This window comes from Camellia sinensis, chromosome 12, assembly GCF_055761805.1.
Source record: "Camellia sinensis isolate YWXY chromosome 12, ASM5576180v1, whole genome shotgun sequence".
Lineage (NCBI taxonomy): Eukaryota > Viridiplantae > Streptophyta > Magnoliopsida > Ericales > Theaceae > Camellia > Camellia sinensis.
In genome coordinates this window covers 56,707,077-56,725,450 of record NC_138972.1, presented here as the reverse complement: position 1 = coordinate 56,725,450, position 18,374 = coordinate 56,707,077, and the positions used below count along the sequence as shown (strand labels likewise).

At 36.8% G+C, this 18,374-nt stretch overlaps 2 protein-coding genes across 2 annotated transcripts; both read right to left on the bottom strand.

The window, feature by feature from the left end:
- Positions 1 to 10,543: 10,543 nt before the first annotated feature.
- Positions 10,544 to 12,831, bottom strand: LOC114302897 (putative ribonuclease H protein At1g65750). Its single transcript, XM_082896895.1, has 2 exons — positions 12,269 to 12,831; positions 10,544 to 10,655 (listed from the first exon to the last, which is right to left on the bottom strand). The coding sequence occupies exons 1-2, from the start codon at positions 12,829 to 12,831 to the stop codon at positions 10,544 to 10,546; spliced, it is 675 nt and encodes a 224-aa protein (XP_082753021.1).
- Positions 12,832 to 14,527: 1,696 nt separating this feature from the next.
- LOC145803585 (uncharacterized) lies at positions 14,528 to 18,119 on the bottom strand. Its single transcript, XM_082896893.1, has 5 exons — positions 16,571 to 18,119; positions 15,660 to 16,002; positions 15,325 to 15,445; positions 15,002 to 15,109; positions 14,528 to 14,902 (listed from the first exon to the last, which is right to left on the bottom strand). The coding sequence occupies exons 1-5, from the start codon at positions 18,117 to 18,119 to the stop codon at positions 14,528 to 14,530; spliced, it is 2,496 nt and encodes an 831-aa protein (XP_082753019.1).
- Positions 18,120 to 18,374: the final 255 nt, after the last annotated feature.

The following is an 18,374-nucleotide window of genomic DNA, read 5'->3' as shown; positions in this document are numbered from 1 at the left end:
TTGGCTTTGCCGCCGCAGTTATCCGGAGTTCATGACGTGTTTCATGTGAGTATGCTTCGAAAGTATGAGCCGGATCCATCGCATGTATTGGATTAGACCGACTTAGAGGTTGATGATGATGCCTCATATGAGGAGAGACCGGTTCGGGTCTTGGATAGGAGGGATCAAGTCTTGCGAGGTAAGACCATGTCCTTGGTAAAAGTCTTGTGGAAACATCACGGAGTGAAGGAAGCCACCTGGAAACGTGGGTTGGAGGTCCGAGAGAAATATGCGGATCTATTTGTGGATGTTTGAGTATATGTTATATGTTTTGTTGTATTGTTGGACCTTAAGAGTATTGAATATATCTAAGGTTGTAAAACATTATGTATGTTTTGGTTTAATCGTAGTATTTTGGAACTTGCCTTGAAATGGAAGTTTGGTATAACATTGCTTATGTTGAATGTGTTATAGAAATGGAATAATATCATGAAAAATGAATATGATATGGAAATGAGAATCATGAATATTGTAAACTGTAGAAATGAAAAAGGAAATGCATGTTGCAATGTATAAGTTGTGAAATGCCTCTTGACAAGAGATGGAATGACCGAGAAGGGTCGAGTTATTGAATGTTTAATGTAACATTGTTTAAAATGGAGAAAAATTTGTTCTTTTGAAAACTTGTACTTAATTTCGGGGACGAAATTCTTTAAGGAGGGGAGGTTATAGCGATTCCGGGTTTTACCCCTTGTTGTACAGTGATCCGGATATGGTTCCGTGGATGTTAGCAGTTGTGTATATCTTGTTTACATCCTTTCGTACTTTCTATTTGAGTTATAGGATGTGTTGGGCGTGTTCTGAACGGGTAGGTTGAGTTTTGGTCTCAAGTATAGTTGCCCAGGTTTTTGGTGTTACGCTCGAGCGGATCATTCTGTGCTCGAGCGGAGTTTGGTTTTTGGTTGTATGCTCGAGTGGACCTTATTGCGCTCGAGCGGGGTTTACACACTCCCAATATTTCGTGCCTTTGAAAACTTCTGCAGGTGTGTTTTTCACACTCGAGCGGGTTTATTTACGCTCAAGCGGGTGTGTTGGCGCTCGAAGGGGTAGTGCTTTGTCTGTGAAAGTTCTGGAAGGGGGAAATCTACGCTCGAGCAGACTGGTTTTCGCGCTCGAGCGGATGTACTTTATTCTTGTGTCTTGACGCTCGAGCAGGCCTTCTTGCGCTCGAACGTATCGAGATTTTTGTTCTTGACGCTCAAGCGTTCTACTCTCCGCTCGAGCGGGTATGTCGTATATCAGTTGGCAGCTGGGCATTTTAAAATCACTTTTTACATTCTCTCTCTCTCTTACTTTCTAAAAACACTTTTTGAGAGCTTCTCTATCTAGGATCTCCCTTCTCTCTAGGGTTTGATCTAGTTAGAGGGTTCCCCTATCCTTCGGCCTTTGTAAAAAGTGTGTTGATCATCGAGGGCTTCGTTTTGATCCGAGAATCTTGGTGTTTGGAGCATTTTCGTTTTCTTCTCCTTCTCTGATTGAGCTCTAACTTCGAGGTAGGGACATCCTACTCCATCTTATGAGCTTTGTCTTTAAATTTTGGTATTTCGATATGTTAGGGTTTGTTGGGTGATTTCGAGAAAGTTTGGGGTCATTGGGTAATTTTCAAAAGAGGGGTTTTCAAAGTTTAAAACCTTTAAGTATGTAATACATTGGAAAATGAAACCTTAGGGTTGGTGTTGTAATTATGGGAAAAAACCCTAATTGTGGATAAATTAATTTGTGAAATTAATTTTGAAAAATGAGAAATTGAATTGAAAATGTTGAGACTAGGAATGTGTGGGATTAAAGGGTATAGTTGGATCATTTATCACTCACCTAGTTGAAATGTTGATATTGTATCCATTTGGTGCATTTATTTTCTATTTAGAAATAACTGTTTTGGGCTATCGGTGGAGGATAGTCTTGATTGTTGTAGACAATGCATGATGATTAGGCAAACTAAAACTAATCAATTGAGTAAGCCATTGAATATGGTGGTTGGTACAATACAACACTAAAATGTGTATTGATTGATTGAATTTATATATGATAATTGTTTCTATACATTGTATTGTGTGGGAGGAGATGGGGGATGTACTCCACGGTTTATTGGAAGATGGGGGATGGACCTCTAAACCGGACTTCGTGTGACATTGATACAACACTATAATGTGTATCAAGTGTGGATTATGGACGTGTTTGAATTGATTTGATATAGCACTAAAATGTATATCGTTATCAATTGTGAAGTATAGAAGTATTTCTATGTTATATTGATACAGCATCAAAATGTGTATCCGTTATGAGTTTCAAAAGTGTTTTAAAGATGGATCATAATTTCATTAAGTTATTTAGCTAGGTTCTGAGCCTTGTTTTCAAACTCAAAGTTGAAAGAAAGTGAGAAGTGAAATGTAACATAGACTTGAATGTCATGAAACTGTGATGTGTCATAAGTGGAAATATCAGTGTGGGCCATCTATCGAGTGCTGTTATTTTTGTCATTGTTCATAGTGGGTTTAGTATATTTCTACTGGGCTATGACTTACCCTATATGGGACATCATTTTCAGGTACAAGTAGCATGCCACCTCCAAGGACATAGCTTGGGAGGCCAGAGGCAGACACATTGCTTTTGTTGTTTGCTTTCTTTTGATATATTACATGTAAATTCAAGCCAAGGGCTTAATGTGTATTGAGTTAGCACTCTTTTTTTTGTAACCAAGTGTTAACTTGGAAAGCTGTAAGCCCGTAGGGCATTTGCTTTTGTTGTTAACATGTAATAGTTTTGTAAGAACTACTCTGATAAATGGAAAGATGGTTATTTTCTTATATTGTTGCATGTCTAAAATGATGGGTTTTACGTATTATTATGAGGGCGTTACAGCCGGTGCATTGGTTAGTCCGAAGGGCACTACTACGAACTCATAGTGGCCATATCTAGTACGAAAAACAGTTTTTGGTAAAACCTCTTCCTTGACTCGTAGTTGATGGTAACCTGACCTGAGATCGATCTTTGAATAGCACCTTGAGCCTCTAAGTTGGTCAAAAAGGTCATCAATCCTTGGGAGTGGGTATCGATTTTTAATCGTGACTCGATTGAGTTGACGATAATCAATACATAGTCTTAACGACCCATCATTCTTTTTAGCAAACAACACGGGTGCTCCCCATGGCGAAGTACGTGGCCTAATGAATCCTCTCTTGAGCAACTCCTATAGTTGTGTCTTTAGTTCTCATAGTTCTGCGGGTACCATACGATATGGGGCCACGGATATTGGGGTAGTTCTAGGTTGTCGCTCAATACTAAAGTCTACCTCCCGGGTTAGTGGCAATCCCGGTAATTCCGTAGGAAATACATCTGTATATTCGCATACTACGCATGGAAGCTCTAATTTTTCTTGGCTTTCCTTAATTAAAGTCAGACTTGTTATCCTACCCGCAAGTTGATCGCGCCACTGCGTCCTACATTTCGTTGAAGTCATGGAGTCTTGTCTATCCCCCTTAAATAGTAAAATCATTCCGTTGGATGGGTAAGTCATCTCCTTCTATGGATAACTATTGATAATAGCTAAGGTACAAGTAACAATTCTATTTCTAAGAAGAGATCAGAGTAGGGTATCTTCATGACTCAGGACTTGAAAATTAGTCGTACGAACATTTCCTAATAACATCTTCCCTAAGTTAGATATTAATCATATCCATCCATTATTGTTTATGCCTGACATAGGGTACTAATGTGGTCTGGTTTCTAGTGTCCTTTGGTCATTTTCCTCTTAAATAGTCTTCCTTGACTTCTTTCCGTATAATTCCTTCCCCTTTCTATCTTGGAGTATTGTGTTGTATCCTTCCGGTTGCTCCTTTTGGTCCCCTATGAAGTTTGTTTACTTCCCGCAAGCTCCAAATCCTCTTGGATTCTACCTCCTCTCATTCTTAAGTCAATGTTGTGCCAACTATTTCCACAAAGATGGCAAGACTCCCCTAGAATTTGATTCTTAATAAAGTTTGGGATTTTTGGTCACGGTTACTAGTCCATTCTTAAGGTTTCAATTTCCTGGTACCACATTCCTATCGTTGCTTGCGAGCTCGAGTTATTACTTGTCTCGGAGTGTGGTCCACCATTTGTCGTTCTTTGAATGGGGTAAGGCGTAAGTCGAGTTCTAACTACATAGACAATTCCTTATGGGTGATCAACTAATCTTAAGTTAGAGTTTAATTATCCCATGGGGTTCACACAACACAACTTCATGTATACATAATAATAATTACAAGATTCTTAAAATTGGTTTGAAGTGGAGACGAAGAATACGAAGCAGTTATGGTGACAACATCAGGATTAACTGAAATATGGATGAATGGTATGATGTTATGGTTTCGAACTTCAATGTGATCAAGGCTATAGATGTAGTGACTAAACTAGATATTTCACTTGAAATTGCGTTGGCCATCCACATTTTAAACTGAATATCGAAGATTCATCACCGAGTAAAGAAATGAAATTATTTACAAGAAGCCTTGGGCTAAATAAAATAATCAAGGGTCAAAGGAGGTCAAATTTACAAATAGTAGTATATAAAATAGGACTAGGTGGATAGGACTTAATCTTGGAAAAGGATGACATCGAATAAAGGTTACGAATACAAGATGAGGGTACGACGATCAATAAAAGACGCGTAGAACTAATAGTACCCCTACTGCGCGATATGAGGCTGCACTCAAAGTTAAAACCATTTCACGATCTTGAAATAGGTCCTCATGAGTTGATGTTGGTGTGCCCGAAATTCGAAAAAATTCCCCAAGATAGGTCAAGAAAGATTCTATTGTTGATGTCTTTTAGTTGATAGAATAGGTAGTGTAATAATATAACATAGTTGGGGCAAGGTAGCCTTTAACCGCAGGTTGAAACACGTGGGTAAGGGTTGAACCTAGGCTTTGATACCAAATTGTGACGCTCCAATTCTACACTATTGGTTGTAGTCAAGGAAGAATCACGAATGAGTCATGTGGTCAATAACCAAGTAAGATCCTAGTTCGCCGGAAGAGTCAAATCAGCCTCCCTTCTAAGTCCGGCTTTCTTAGGCAGTGCACTACCCTTTTGACAGATCTTAAAAGGCATTGACACAAGGTCTCATAAGCAACGATAAGGATCATACATATACGTAGAATATAAATACATAACAACCACAAACATCCTTAATTCAAAAACTTGTTCCGTTACATTACATTCCAAGAAAATTTAAATCTTCACATGAGTCTTACAAACACAACAAAAGGAAATTTCTAACTTTACTAAGATAGCCAAAAGTCTTCGAAGGTTTCAGGCTCTTTGTCTCCAGCTTTATATTCCTCTTCGTCACCTAGCATGATACGCCGTGAGCTTTGAATGCCCAGTAAACACACACACACCCCGTCTTTTTTTTCCAGTCCAATACACAATCTCAAATAACAACAAGTAGTAAAGCATGATACTCAAAATAGATAAACAAAAGGGTTACAAGATAGATGTTAGTAAATTAGAAATCTCCTAAAGAGATTTCGTCCTCCCAACCACAAGAATCGGACGCGGATTATTCGGTATGCCCCCTCTTTTGCTGCTTTGTTGCAGAACTAACCTTGGATGCCTACCAACGGTTATATACCACGTAGCGCCAACCGCAGGGCCTCAAAAGAGACGGTAATAATGGGCCTTGCCCAAATCTCTCCTTACACCAAATACGTAGGGTCCGAATACAACCGCTCTGTTCAAGGGTTTCGAAAACTACTTGCGCAAGACTATAACTTCCAAGTAAGGAACGCATCCCAACAATCCACACATCACACATTATCATCATTACTCAATTGACCGAAAACCCAATACCATCCTAATTAATTTTCCCGTTGAGTTAAATGTTTTAAAACAAGGTTAGACCAACTTAACAAGATAATAATATCCACAAAAGCATGCATCATTGAGATGAAGAAGATAAAGAACATAACCATAACACATATAATATCATGCCAAGATATGATCATAAGCTAATAAGCATCATCATGAATATTAGAGCATAAAACATCCATGCACAACAGAATTTCCAAATTCAATATCACATAAGGATTAGAATGAAAAGGGCTATTCTAGAATTTTTACCGGAATCAGCCTCCCTATGGTTTGTGGAGAATTTAATCTAGTTTCCAGAACATATTTCGAAAATGGGATAGCTTTTCTAGATTTTAAGTTATTTAGAAAACACTCCAGCACTGTCCAGATTCGTCGACCGTTACGAAATTTTGATTTTCTTGCAAATCGCTTACTGTTTTTCAATGAAACCAATTTTAGTTGAAAGTTAACTCCTTAAGGAAGATTTTGACATAAAATAGAGGTCCAGAATAATTTTATACATGTTTCTAGAAATTTTGAAAGTTGTTTGTGAAAATAGATTTTAAGGCACAATACCCAAAACAAGAAGATTTGTGAGAAAAAAAAATTTCGTCTCTTTTATGATGAAAACATGCTAACTAACATATATCAATGACACATTGGAAAACAATATTTAGAACCCTTAAGAACATGTATTTGAAAAAGGAAAATGAAAGAGAAGGTTGTGTTGTGGCTTACTTGCTAAGCTTCAAAAAGGCTCTCTTCTCCCTTCCTCTTCCTCTCAAGACTTCTCTCTTGTTCTCTTTCCCCTCCTCTAGCCGAAAGTGTGTGTGTGAGTGTGATGCTTGTGTTTACCAAGCTAGGGAGTGGTGATATTTATAGGCAAATTTGGTGTAAAATAACATAGAAGCCCACTAGTTGGAATTGAATGGACAAGCTAGGATTTACTTGGAGTTCAATGAATTAGGAGTGCTTAGGGAGCTTAACCTTGGAAGTTCAATGAATTAGGAGTGATTAGGGAGCTTAACCTTGGGAAGTTCAATGAATTATATTTATATAGATCTCAATTAATTGATGGTACATATAGTATAAGGTACATGTACTAGTTTTGGGAAAATTTTGAATTTAAATAAAGAAATGAGGGTTTGAAGTTAAATTCATGTATTGGATGTAGAATTTAATTAAATTAGGCTAAGGAACCTAATCCAGCTAGGATATTCTGGTTTTGATAAAAAAAAAAAATGTTAACCGACAAGATTCGAAATAATTCAAGTAACTAAGGGCATTAAGAAAATAATTTAAACATTAGGATTTTTAAAGAGAAAACATTTTTCAGGGGCTTCATAGTTAAGCTTTCTATCTCCAAACTATCTCTACATTCCATCTCTCTTTCTAACTTGCTCATCGGAGGGTTTACTGAGGAACTCTTCGTTCCCCGTTGAACTCTTGTGCAAGTTCCTCTGTGGGCTTGGTCATTCGAACATTGGTTTGGGAAACGTGGATTAGTCTGACCCGATCCATCTGGAACGTGCAGCATCATCAATCTTGATTAGAGAATTCTAAAAATACTAATTTTATTAAAAACTGACATATAGATCAAAAGTTATATTATTTTAAAGTTTTATATTTTGGTAATAGTGGTATGTGTAGAACTTTTCAAAGAAATTTTTTTTGTGTTTGCCCTTAATGTATTAAAGTTTTATTATAAGGGAGTTCCCTCCCCTCCCCCCCTAAAAAAAAAAAAACCGAATTTTTATATTCGATTTATTTTTGTTTTTAACATATATTTTTTCAAAATCAACTTAAAGATTTTAGGAAAAATTAGGAGGGATCATTTGTATAAGAGTTCAAGTATAACAACAATTTATTTGGTAGTTAAAGTCTCTACAATTTCAAACTCTAGAATTATAAGAAAATATTTTACTTTAAAAGACAATAATAACCTCGTAGCCCTAAACCTCCTTTTCTAGAACTATTCATCTTCCCACGACATTATGTTACGTTATTTTCTTTTTCCTTATCATGCTTCAGATTTACCATCTCTGTCATCACCACTACTACTACCATCATTACTATGACCAATCATAGCATCATCTACTACTATTATTGTCATCGTCTACCAATACTACCAAATCTATTACCATCATCGAATAGCCACCGCCTGCCTCTGTCATCGCCACTATTACCATCCCTTAACTATTATTCTATTCATATATTCATCAAGTTTATTTGTGACAACGAAATGACTTGCACAATCTCTTTTCATGTATATGTTTATCTGTTCTTTTTTTCCTTCGTTCTTCTCTTTCTTTCTGTTGTCTCTCTTCTATTTTTCTCTATTCTCTCTCTATCGCACAATAAAAGTTCACCTCAGTGAAATTTCACAAAGAGAGTAAATGAAATTGTACTTAAAATTTATTATTTTAGAACACTCAATTTGAATTCTTTATATATAAATTTGAAATTAGGGACTTAATTTTTTGTAATTGTCTTCAAATTTTTTATTTTTAAATTTTTAATAGAAATTTGTTTGAGTTTGGTTAGTAAAATTTTCACAGTGCAAATCAGTAAAATTTCACGGTGCAAATCAATAAAATTTTATTGTGCTTTCACTGACTTTCCTAATGAAAATTTTATGATTTTTTTTTTTAAGATTTTACATTGTTCATGAATTTTTTTTGATAAATCTTAATGAGATAATTATAAAAATATAAATTTAGCAAAAAAAAAAAAAAGAAATATAAATAAAGAAGTATTAAATTTGAAAGTTTTCAAATCAATTCAGAGCACACTTTTGGAGAACCCATACTAGTATTGAAAAGTTTGTTGTTTTTATTCTTCTACAAACTTATAACGAAGGGAGAAAATTGTTGAAAACTCCAAGCTAAGAAAGGTATAAAACATTAGGTCTAGTATATATTTTTTGTTAATGAAAAGGATAAAATAGTTTGGTAAGAAGTCATTTTATTTATTTTGAATGACATTTGGTTTATAATTTTACCCCTTAATTTATATGTTGACTTTTTTTTAATTGATATCCTTTTTTTTTATTATTTGTTCAAATTTATATCTATTTGTTCAAATTTTTTTGACTATCTATTCAAATATATATATATATATATATATATGTTGAATTTTTTTCTTATCTGTTCAATTTTTTTCCCCACCTATTCAAATTCTGCGGGTTTCTCTTTGTTCTTGTTTGTTTAAATTTATATTTGTTCAATTTTTTCCCTTTATCTGTTCAAATATGTGTTAATTTTTTATTATTTGTCCAAAAAATTTTCCTTATCTGTTCAAATTTTGATCATATCTGTTGAAATTTTATCTATATGAAATTATTGTCCTAATTTTTATCTGTACAATTCTTTTATCTATTCAACTTTTTTATCTGTCCAAACTTGGTAGAAAAACATAAATTCAAACATTATCTATTGAATTTTGACTCTTGTATAGATCCATTTGTTCAAACAAAAAATTCACACACACACACATTGTTCCTTATCTCTTACCCAATTTCCTACATACAAATCACAAGAAATCTTTCCTTAAACTAGAGACCAACACTTCATTCTCCAACAATCCAACCCAGATCTCGATGACCCATAACGCTCTCAACAACAACAATAGACAAGTTCAAGCAGATCTAACATATAGTAAAGCAGATCTAACATATACTAACAGTTAAGATAGAAACTCGAGTAAAATCAACCAAAAAAAAGATATAGAAAGATCAAAGAAATGTGAATAAACGAGATCAAGAACACTGTGAAATCGATCTCTACGTATGTGCACTGATCTACTTTTCGAGATCTCACTCATTTTATTGATTACTCGGCCTTAATGCCCAAAATACTAGAGCAACAAAGAGAAATGCAATAACATAGGTACCATTGCTTGAAGTATAGAATTAAAGACCACAATATAGCCTAGTGATTTCTTAGTGAAAGCCATTGAAACATTTACATAAACACCTTACCAGAGTACCTCTCAAAACTCTATCTGGTTCTGGAATCATCTTTTCCAAACCTCAATTTTCATATTTGTGTCGGAGGATAAGGGAAGGAAGGGTGGCGATGATTTCACGAAGGTGTCGACGTGTTTAACGTTTGCGACAGGAAAGTTGGATATACCGACGGAGGTATGTTATACGTCAGTGACAGAGACCAAGCAAAGCCATTGAGGCATTGTGTTAAAAACAATGTTCGTGTTATATAGATCGAGTTCAAGCTCCAGATTAAGCAAAGCGATCCTGAATATTTGTTCGTCATCTCAGATCTAAGGATGGAGACGCTGCTAACGGCGGCGATGGAAGCGAACGATCGCTAACAATGGCGATGGAGAGGTTTTCAGAGAGTAGGGCTAGGGTTTGAGGCGATGTGAAAGAGGTTTCCATAAATGACGTGGCAATTGATGGGGAATCAGAGTAGGCAGTGGTAGAGGCCGAGGGGAGAGAGAGAGAGAGAGAGACGGTTTAACGTTTAAGGTTTGGTTTGAGTATATGGATGTTTTGAGAGAGTCTGGATCATCTGCCATGATTTTTTGCGGCAACTCTTGTGGCCGCCCAAAACGATGTCGTTTTGGATCTTCTTCTTTTTTTTTAATTTTTGTTTTCTTCTTTTCTCCTCTTTTCTTCTCTGTCTAAGCTTTGAATCGTAGGATTCAAAGCACTTCATGAACAGATGAACAAAGAGACAAAGTCACCGCTAACGATCATACAGCTAGGAGGCGACGATGACAACAACAGCAACGGTGAGACAACGACGATAACGGCGGAGACACACCTGAAATCCAAATATAAAAATATGAAGAAAAAAAATTGAATCAATTTCCATGGAAAGTAAACAACAAAACATGAAACTTCAATTTTCAATTGTCGAAAAGAAAGGAAAAAAATTGATCCTGGGTTTGGTTAGCTTCAGCATTTTTTGGTTCTTGAGGATCATAGAAAATATAAAGAATTATTAGTTTTTTTTCGTTTGTAGAAACAATCAAAGAAGAGAGAGAAAAGCAAGAAGGAAGGTAAATGAAAAGACAGAGGGCAATATTCTTTGTTCCTTGTTCCTTGTTCCTTCTTCTCAGTTGCTTCTGGTTTTGTTTTTTTTTTTTTTGGTGGAGGGAAGTTTGGCCCTAAACCCAATCTTCATCACTCTATTCATCATCTTAAATCAATATTACAGTCCCTCTTTGATTTCTCCTTTGGCTTGTTCATCTTCATCATTAAGCAATAAAGCCAACACAACCCATCTCTTCAAATTTGATTTTCTTTTTTCTTTTTCTTCAAAACTTTTTAACTACCAGGGAGAGACCTGTGCTTCTTCTCTACATTAGATCTAGTTCTTCCCCAAGAATTCCATGAAATCTAGGTTCATCTCTTCATATGTTAGTCGTTGTTGCCTCGCCGCCGCCATCACCCTCTTTTTCACCAAGAAATGTGTAATGTCATTAGCTTCACAGATTTCCCTTTCTGCTCTCTTTCTCTTGCCTCTTTGTTTTGTTAGGGTTTGGTTCTTAAACGTTTGAAAGAGAAAACAAAGGGGGAAGGAAAAAAAAAAGTCCAAAATGACGTCATTTTGGACAGTTGCAGGAGCTGCAGTAGGAAACCGTAGCAGACGATCCAGACTCGTTTTGAGAAGTTGGTTCAAAGTTGATTTTTTGATATTTTTTTGATATTTTTTGAAAAACACGTGTAAAAAAGTTGAGAGATGATGTGACTAAAAAAAAATCAAAAAGTTAAAAATTTGACTTTTAACCAACTTGCCAAATGGCCCAGAATATGGCCTCTTTTGGAAACTGATTTACAAGTCACTTTCTAACTTCAACTCATTTTGGATTATATCATTTCTCACATTTTTTGCACGTTTTTTTCAAAAAGAGCTAAAAAAAAGTTAAAAGTTAGCTTTTAATCAATTTTTCAAAATACCTTTATATATATATATATATATATATATTTGTATTTTAGTTATTTGTATCTAAACTTAATAAAATATTTTGATTAAGTAAAATTCAAATTTAAGTTTATCAACCGAGTGTGCAAACGAAGGAGTTGGAATAAAAAAATTCCCCTTTTTAGATAACTCAAAGTTTAAAGAAGAAAATAATAATAATAATAATAATAATAATAATAATAATAATAATAATAATAATAATAATAATAAAAGGTCTAAAAAACAAGCTGAATTTTTAGACTAATAAAATATTAAAAACTAGAACAAAGACAAAGAAAAAGACCCCACCCCAAAAAAAAAAAAAAAAAAAAATTAAGAATAAATTACACTCATTTCCCTTGAGATTTTTTTTTTTTTTTTTTTTTGGGGTACATCGGAAGATAAAAGAAACACACAGGGACTACACCCTAGATCCCTCCATAGAGAGGTGAACAATGTCCTCGACTAACAACAGTCGAAGTTCCGCAAGTGGGTCTTGAACAAGAAGCAACTCCGCTGGCTGATATTCACCTAGCTTCGCCATTGCATCCGCACAAATGTTGGTGTCCCTTCGAATATGCTGAATGGTGCAATCACAACCGCGCATGATAATACGAGCATCTTCCACAATGCCCCGAAAAGGGCATCTCTCTCCTATGTCTTCACTCAACAGTTGAACCACTTGCTCCGCATCCGTTTCTATAATCACTTGATTGAATCCTCTTTGGAGAATGATGGTAAGCCCTTTGTAGACAGCCCAAAGTTCGGCTTCAAGGCTAGTGCATATCTCAAGCTTGCCGTAATACCCACTGATCCATGACCCTTTTTCATCATGAAATACTCCCCCAAATCCGCCACCACCTCCAGACCTGCGAGTGCTACCATCTGTGTTCAGCTTGATTTTTCCTGCATTTGGACAAGACCACTTAGTTAGACTCTTAGTTTTAATATGCGCTATGACATCAAGCTTAAAAGCATGAAAAATCTCTTTTCTATAATCTAAAATGGATTTCACACTCTCATAAATGTTCATAACTTTATGTTCAAAAACCCTTTTGTTACAATTTTTCCAAATAGTCCATAATGAAATAAGGAATAAGTTAGGATTTTTGTGTTTCCCTTTCATATTTTGAATGATCCAATCTTCCCAAGGTAGAGATAGCATGTTGGAATGTCATTCCCTGCCAAAGATTTGATACCATATCTGAAGAGCTTGAGGACAAAGCCTAAGCAAGTGTTCAATGGTTTCTATATTCACACAGTACGAGCATTTGGGATCATTTGGGATCCCCCTCATGGCTCTCTTATGATTAGTGAGAAGCTTGTCGTGGAGAACAAGCCACAAAAAACTCTTAAGTTTCGAAGGAACCTTGAGTTTCCATATCCAACCCCAATCCCCAATATGGTTTTGTTGATCAACAATTAAATCATACGCACTTGCTGTAGAGAACTCTCCATCAGAGGATTTAATCCATCTGGGAGTGTCTTCTCCATCATTGGTTTGGGGGGGTTGTAATTGTAAAATGTCAGCAACCATATTCAAAGGTAAGGAGGTATGCATAGAATGTAAATCCCATTCACCATTATCATCTAACAGCGAATCCACAGCGATAGCCTCAAAACTTGAAATTTGATTGGTGGGTAATTGCAAAACCTTTTCAAGTGCCCCAACACCACACCACCAATCCTTCCAAACTCTCACTTTAGATCCGTTCCCCAACTTCCATCTAATCCCCTTGATTAGGAGATCCCTGGTACTCAAAATACCTTTCCAGATATGTGATATTTTTTTGTCTTTCCTCTTGGATAGAAAAGACTGTTGTCCCAAATATTTGTTTTTAAGCACTTCCACCCAAAGGGTATTATCCTCCTTTACCATTTTCCACCACAGTTTAGATAAAAGGGCTAGATTTTGATCTCTAGCCTTCCGGAGCCCAGGCCCCCAATCTTTTTTCATCTTACAAACTTGTTCCCAATTCACAAGATGTACTTTTCTTTTCGCGAGGGTAAAGGAAGTTTCTATTAATCTTATCAATCTCATCACAAACTTTCCTCGGGATTGCCATAGTGTGCATGGTATATACTGGTATAGCACTAGTAACAGATTGAATCAAGTTTGCCCTCCCAGCCAGGGATAGCATTCCAGATTTCCACCCTATTAGTTTATTCTTAAGCTTTTCCAATATATTCAAAAAATGGCTTTTGCTGACTCTATCATGGAGTAAAGGAACCCCAAGATACTTCCCCAAATTTTGAGTTAAAGGAATAGTACTCAAATTGCTCAGCTGCATAGCTCTCCTCCTATCAATATTAGGAGACACAAATAGATGGGATTTGTGTAAATTAACCTTCAATCCAGAAATGGCACTAAATTCAGTCAGGACTTGTAAAATGGTGTGACAATTACAATCATTTGCCTTGGCAAATAAGATCAAATCATCCGCAAAGAATAAGTGTGGTATAGTAGGACCACTCTTAGCCAAACAAAGCCCTGTCCAATCTTTACCTTGCACTTTTTGTGTAATCATGGCAGAAAGTCTCTCCATGCATAGCACAAAGAGATACGGGGAAAGAGGGTCCACTTGACGAAGGACTTTAGCAGGTTTGAACTCATCAAGGGGCTCTCCATTCCATAAGATAGCCGTATTCACACTAGTAACACAATTCATAATCATAGCCACTAGATTCTCATCAAAGTGGAATTCCAACAAAGTTTGCCTCAAGAAATTTCAAGAAATATTGTCATAGGCCTTTTCGAGATCAACTTTAAAAATCATGAATCCCATCTTCCCTTTTTTCTTATTCAAAGTATGGATTGCTTCTTGAGTTATGATGATATTATCATGTGTAGACCGACCCGGAATAAAGCTACTTTGGTTAGGGCTAATGATATCATTCAAGATAGGGCGAATTCGATTGACAAGGATTTTGGCTATGATTTTATAAGTCACATTACAAAGACTAATTGGGCGAAATTGCTTCACAGTTTCAGGGTTAGTAACTTTAGGGATAAGAGCAACAAGAGTTCTATTAATCTCAGGGGGAATAGTAGAGGAGGAAAAATAGTTTTGAACAAACTCAATCACAAATTTGCCTACAATTCCCTAAAAAGTATGGTAGAAGATAACTGGATACCCATCTCGACCTGGGGCCTTAAAAGCTTTAATGTTTTTGACTGCCCTCCATATTTCAGTGGCAGAGACCTCCCTAACCATTTCTAATTGATCTTCAACATTAATGTGCTTGGTCAAGTTATTCCAATGATGCAGATTACTAGTGGGAGTATGAGCAAAAATATTTTGAAAATAATCCTGCACTAATTTTTTTAGCTCAATAGAGTTATCAATCCACACCCTCTCTTTGGATTTCAAAACAACAATTTTAGTTTTCCGTCTTTTGATAATGGTAGACATGTGGAAAAATTTTGTGTTTCGCTCACCCTGAGTAATCCAATTAGCCCGGGATTTTTGAAACCAATATAGTTCTTCTTGGTACAAAATTCTATTATACTTAGTCGTGAACTCACTTTCCAGTTGATGAAGATTGTGAGAATAATGGTTAGCTTAAGAAATTTGGATCCCATTAATTCTGCCAAGCAGCCACCGTTTATGTCTAAAAATATTGCCAAAAACATTTTTATTCCAATCCTGCATGACAGATGTTAAGTGATCCAAATTCCCCAGCAGGTTATTAAGAGGTTTGGGCCAATTCTTCTCAACAATATCACTAAAGCCCTCATGAGTTAGCCAAGCAGCTTGAAATTTAAAGGACTTAAATACATGAGTAACAGTGTTAATACCTTGAGTATGTAGAAGAAGAAGAGAGTGATCCGAGTATGTGCGAGGCAGGTTTCTAACATACCCTTCTGGGAAAAGTGTTGTCCATTCAGTGTTACATAGGGCATGATCCAATCTAGCAATGGTATTTGCCCAGCCTTTTCTATTGTTGGTCCAAGTGAGCCTAGGACCAACACATCCTAAGTCCATAAGATTACAGTTGTTAATTCTATCCATGAATTTCTGGCTCCTGTGTTGGCTCTGACTTGTACTTTGATTTATATTAACTTGGAAGCTCCTTTTCTCCTCAAAGCTGGAGTAATCATTAAAGTCCCTAGCTATAAGCCACGGTTCCTGAATATTTTGAACAATGTCTTCCAATCCATTCCATAATTCCTCTCTCATTCTGATATTTGGGCTTGCATAAACTGCAGATAGAACCCAATTAGGATATTCTTGCCTTGATATAGTAACTCGAACATTAGCTTGACAGGGATTCCACAGTAGCTAGATTCCTCCACTTCTGCCAATCGGATCAACATGAGTGGAAGCCGTGTACCCCAGATTATTGAAAAACATGCCTATTGTGTGTAATTCCACTTTTGTCTCCATGAGAATTAACATATCAGGTTTGTGTAGACTTACCAAATCCCGCAGTGTTCTCCAGAATCGAGCATTACCCGCACCTCTACAATTCCATATTATCATATCCATAACTAACATCTTAAGGTTTGGCCAATCCTCTGTCTCAGACAGTCCCAGTATGTTTCGGACACCCCTCTGGTCGTCCTTCAAAGGCCTCATCGGTTTCACATGCACCATGTGTTTCACATTATGCGAATTGAACTCCCACCATGGTTGTATCAGAAGCTTCACTTCTTTGAGCCACCAATCGATTCTGACGAGGTGATATGCTTCTTTCTCAAGTGCTAAGAATATCAGTGCTCTGAACTGGTCCACTCGGTGTTCTTCCATCAGAATGTTCTCTACACTTACCTCCATTAGTTCTCCCTTCTTGCCGCCCTCTCAAATTTGGTGGTTTACCTTTTCTGTTCTTTAGACGGTTGTCATGTTCTGCTATGGCAGTCTTGGTAATGATAGAACTGGAGGCGTTAGAGAGGACAATATTTGGGAGAGGCTTAGGGTTTTCTATGTAGTGTTGTTTTCCTGGGCTGGGAGGTGATTTTTTATGCATATCAGTCGGTTGGTTGGCCTGATGTTTCCCTCTTGTGTCCCTAGGCCCAGATTGCAGGTCATTTCCTAATTGTGGGCTTACATTCTCCATTAATTTGGGTAAGTCCATGTCCATTACTTGGGCAGGCTGCGTTGATGTGGGTTGGGGTTCCAGATCGAGGTCTACATTTTTCTCCTGGGCTTCACTTTTGTTTGGGTCTCCACTTGATTCTCCTTGGTCTTGGTCCAATGGTAGTCCTGTAAAACGATTACTCTTATAAGAGTGGGCCTTCGGCTTTGATTTCCCTTGTTGGAATTTTCGTTTGGTGGTGACTAGAGTCCATGGCCCATAACCTCCATTCTCTGCCTCAATACATACTTCCTTCTTCTTTGGCCCAGTGGTTTTTGATGGACCTGGCCCAGTATCCGCATCTGATGGATTTACGGTCACATTTTGTGTTGTCTTCTCCGGTTGCATCATCGAAAATTCAAAACACTTTTCTTTCCGATGACCAACACGGCCGCATGAGAAACACAGCAGGTGTAGATGTTCATATTCTACAATGTAATGATATCTGCCAATAGTAATATAGGATATGAGCAGTTTCCTCAGGTCTATTTCAATACATACTCGGGCATACTTCCCACGTGCTGCCATGGCAATGTTAATATCAATCTTTAGTGGTTTCCCAAGCGCCTTTGATATATGGTAAAGAACTTTTTCATCATAGTACTCAATAGGGAGATTAGGAAATCGAACCCAGATTGTGGTTGTGTCCTCCTCTGCTTCATCCGATTTAAAATCGGCTTGCCATTTACGAACTGTCACATAGCGGTCCATTATGACCCATGGTCCTCCCATATACACCTTGGAATAATCCTCCATCATTTCAAATTTCACTATGAAAAAACCATGCCCGATATCCAGAGTTTCGAAATCGGCCTGAGGATTCCAGAGCTTTCGCATGCGATTCACAAATAGTTTAAATCCAATATTCTTACCCAGGATTCTCACAATGAGGCACTTTTGCCATGGCTCTCTAACTTTTTTAAGAAGCCCAGCAGGTATTTTAATAACCGGATTTGAACTGGTCCTTTTGTACTCCAATTGATCCTCTCCCTCCTCATCTTTGTCTATTTCCTCATCAGAAGGGAGATAGGCCTCCTCACATTCAAAATTTCGTTCTCTCTCATTCTCATTAAATCGAGATTTCAAGAGAGCTTGTTTGAAGGATTTATGTGCTCCCGCATTCAGTTCCTGTTTCTGAGCATCGAGGTCATTTTGAGCTGCTAGTTCATCCTCCATGCACTCGTCTGACTTTTTCAGCGAGTTATGTTGGTTCTTCAGTGGATCTTCAACCGTTGTATCCATTTGTTTTACCTTTTCTTACTCCGGTCAAGGTGGTCCTGTTCTTCCGACGAGGTCGCATGGTTGATGGCTTCAACGGTCATATTTTAGAGAGGCTTCTCTCTAGCTTTCAAAGGAGACTAGATCGTGTAGTCTTGATATGTGGGTTATTGGTTTAATCCCCTTGAGATTTAAAAAAAATACAATTAACTCTACGTTTTAAACACAATTACATGGATTTTTTTTAAAATTTTAATTTACGTAACACTGAAACGCTTT

Coding starts and splice junctions, on each gene's coding strand:
- LOC114302897 (XM_082896895.1), bottom strand. CDS start 12,831: ATGAACATTTATGAGAGTGTGAAATCCATTTTAGATTATAGAAAAGAG. Junction 10,656..12,268: donor CTTGCGGAACTTCGACTGTT/GTTAGTCGAGGA, acceptor TTTGGATTTCAG/GTGTGTCTCCGCCGTTATCG.
- LOC145803585 (XM_082896893.1), bottom strand. CDS start 18,119: ATGGATACAACGGTTGAAGATCCACTGAAGAACCAACATAACTCGCTG. Junction 15,446..15,659: donor ACAACACTTTTCCCAGAAGG/GTATGTTAGAAA, acceptor TCTGTCATGCAG/GATTGGAATAAAAATGTTTT. Junction 15,110..15,324: donor CAATCTTCATCAACTGGAAA/GTGAGTTCACGA, acceptor AAATTAGTGCAG/GATTATTTTCAAAATATTTT.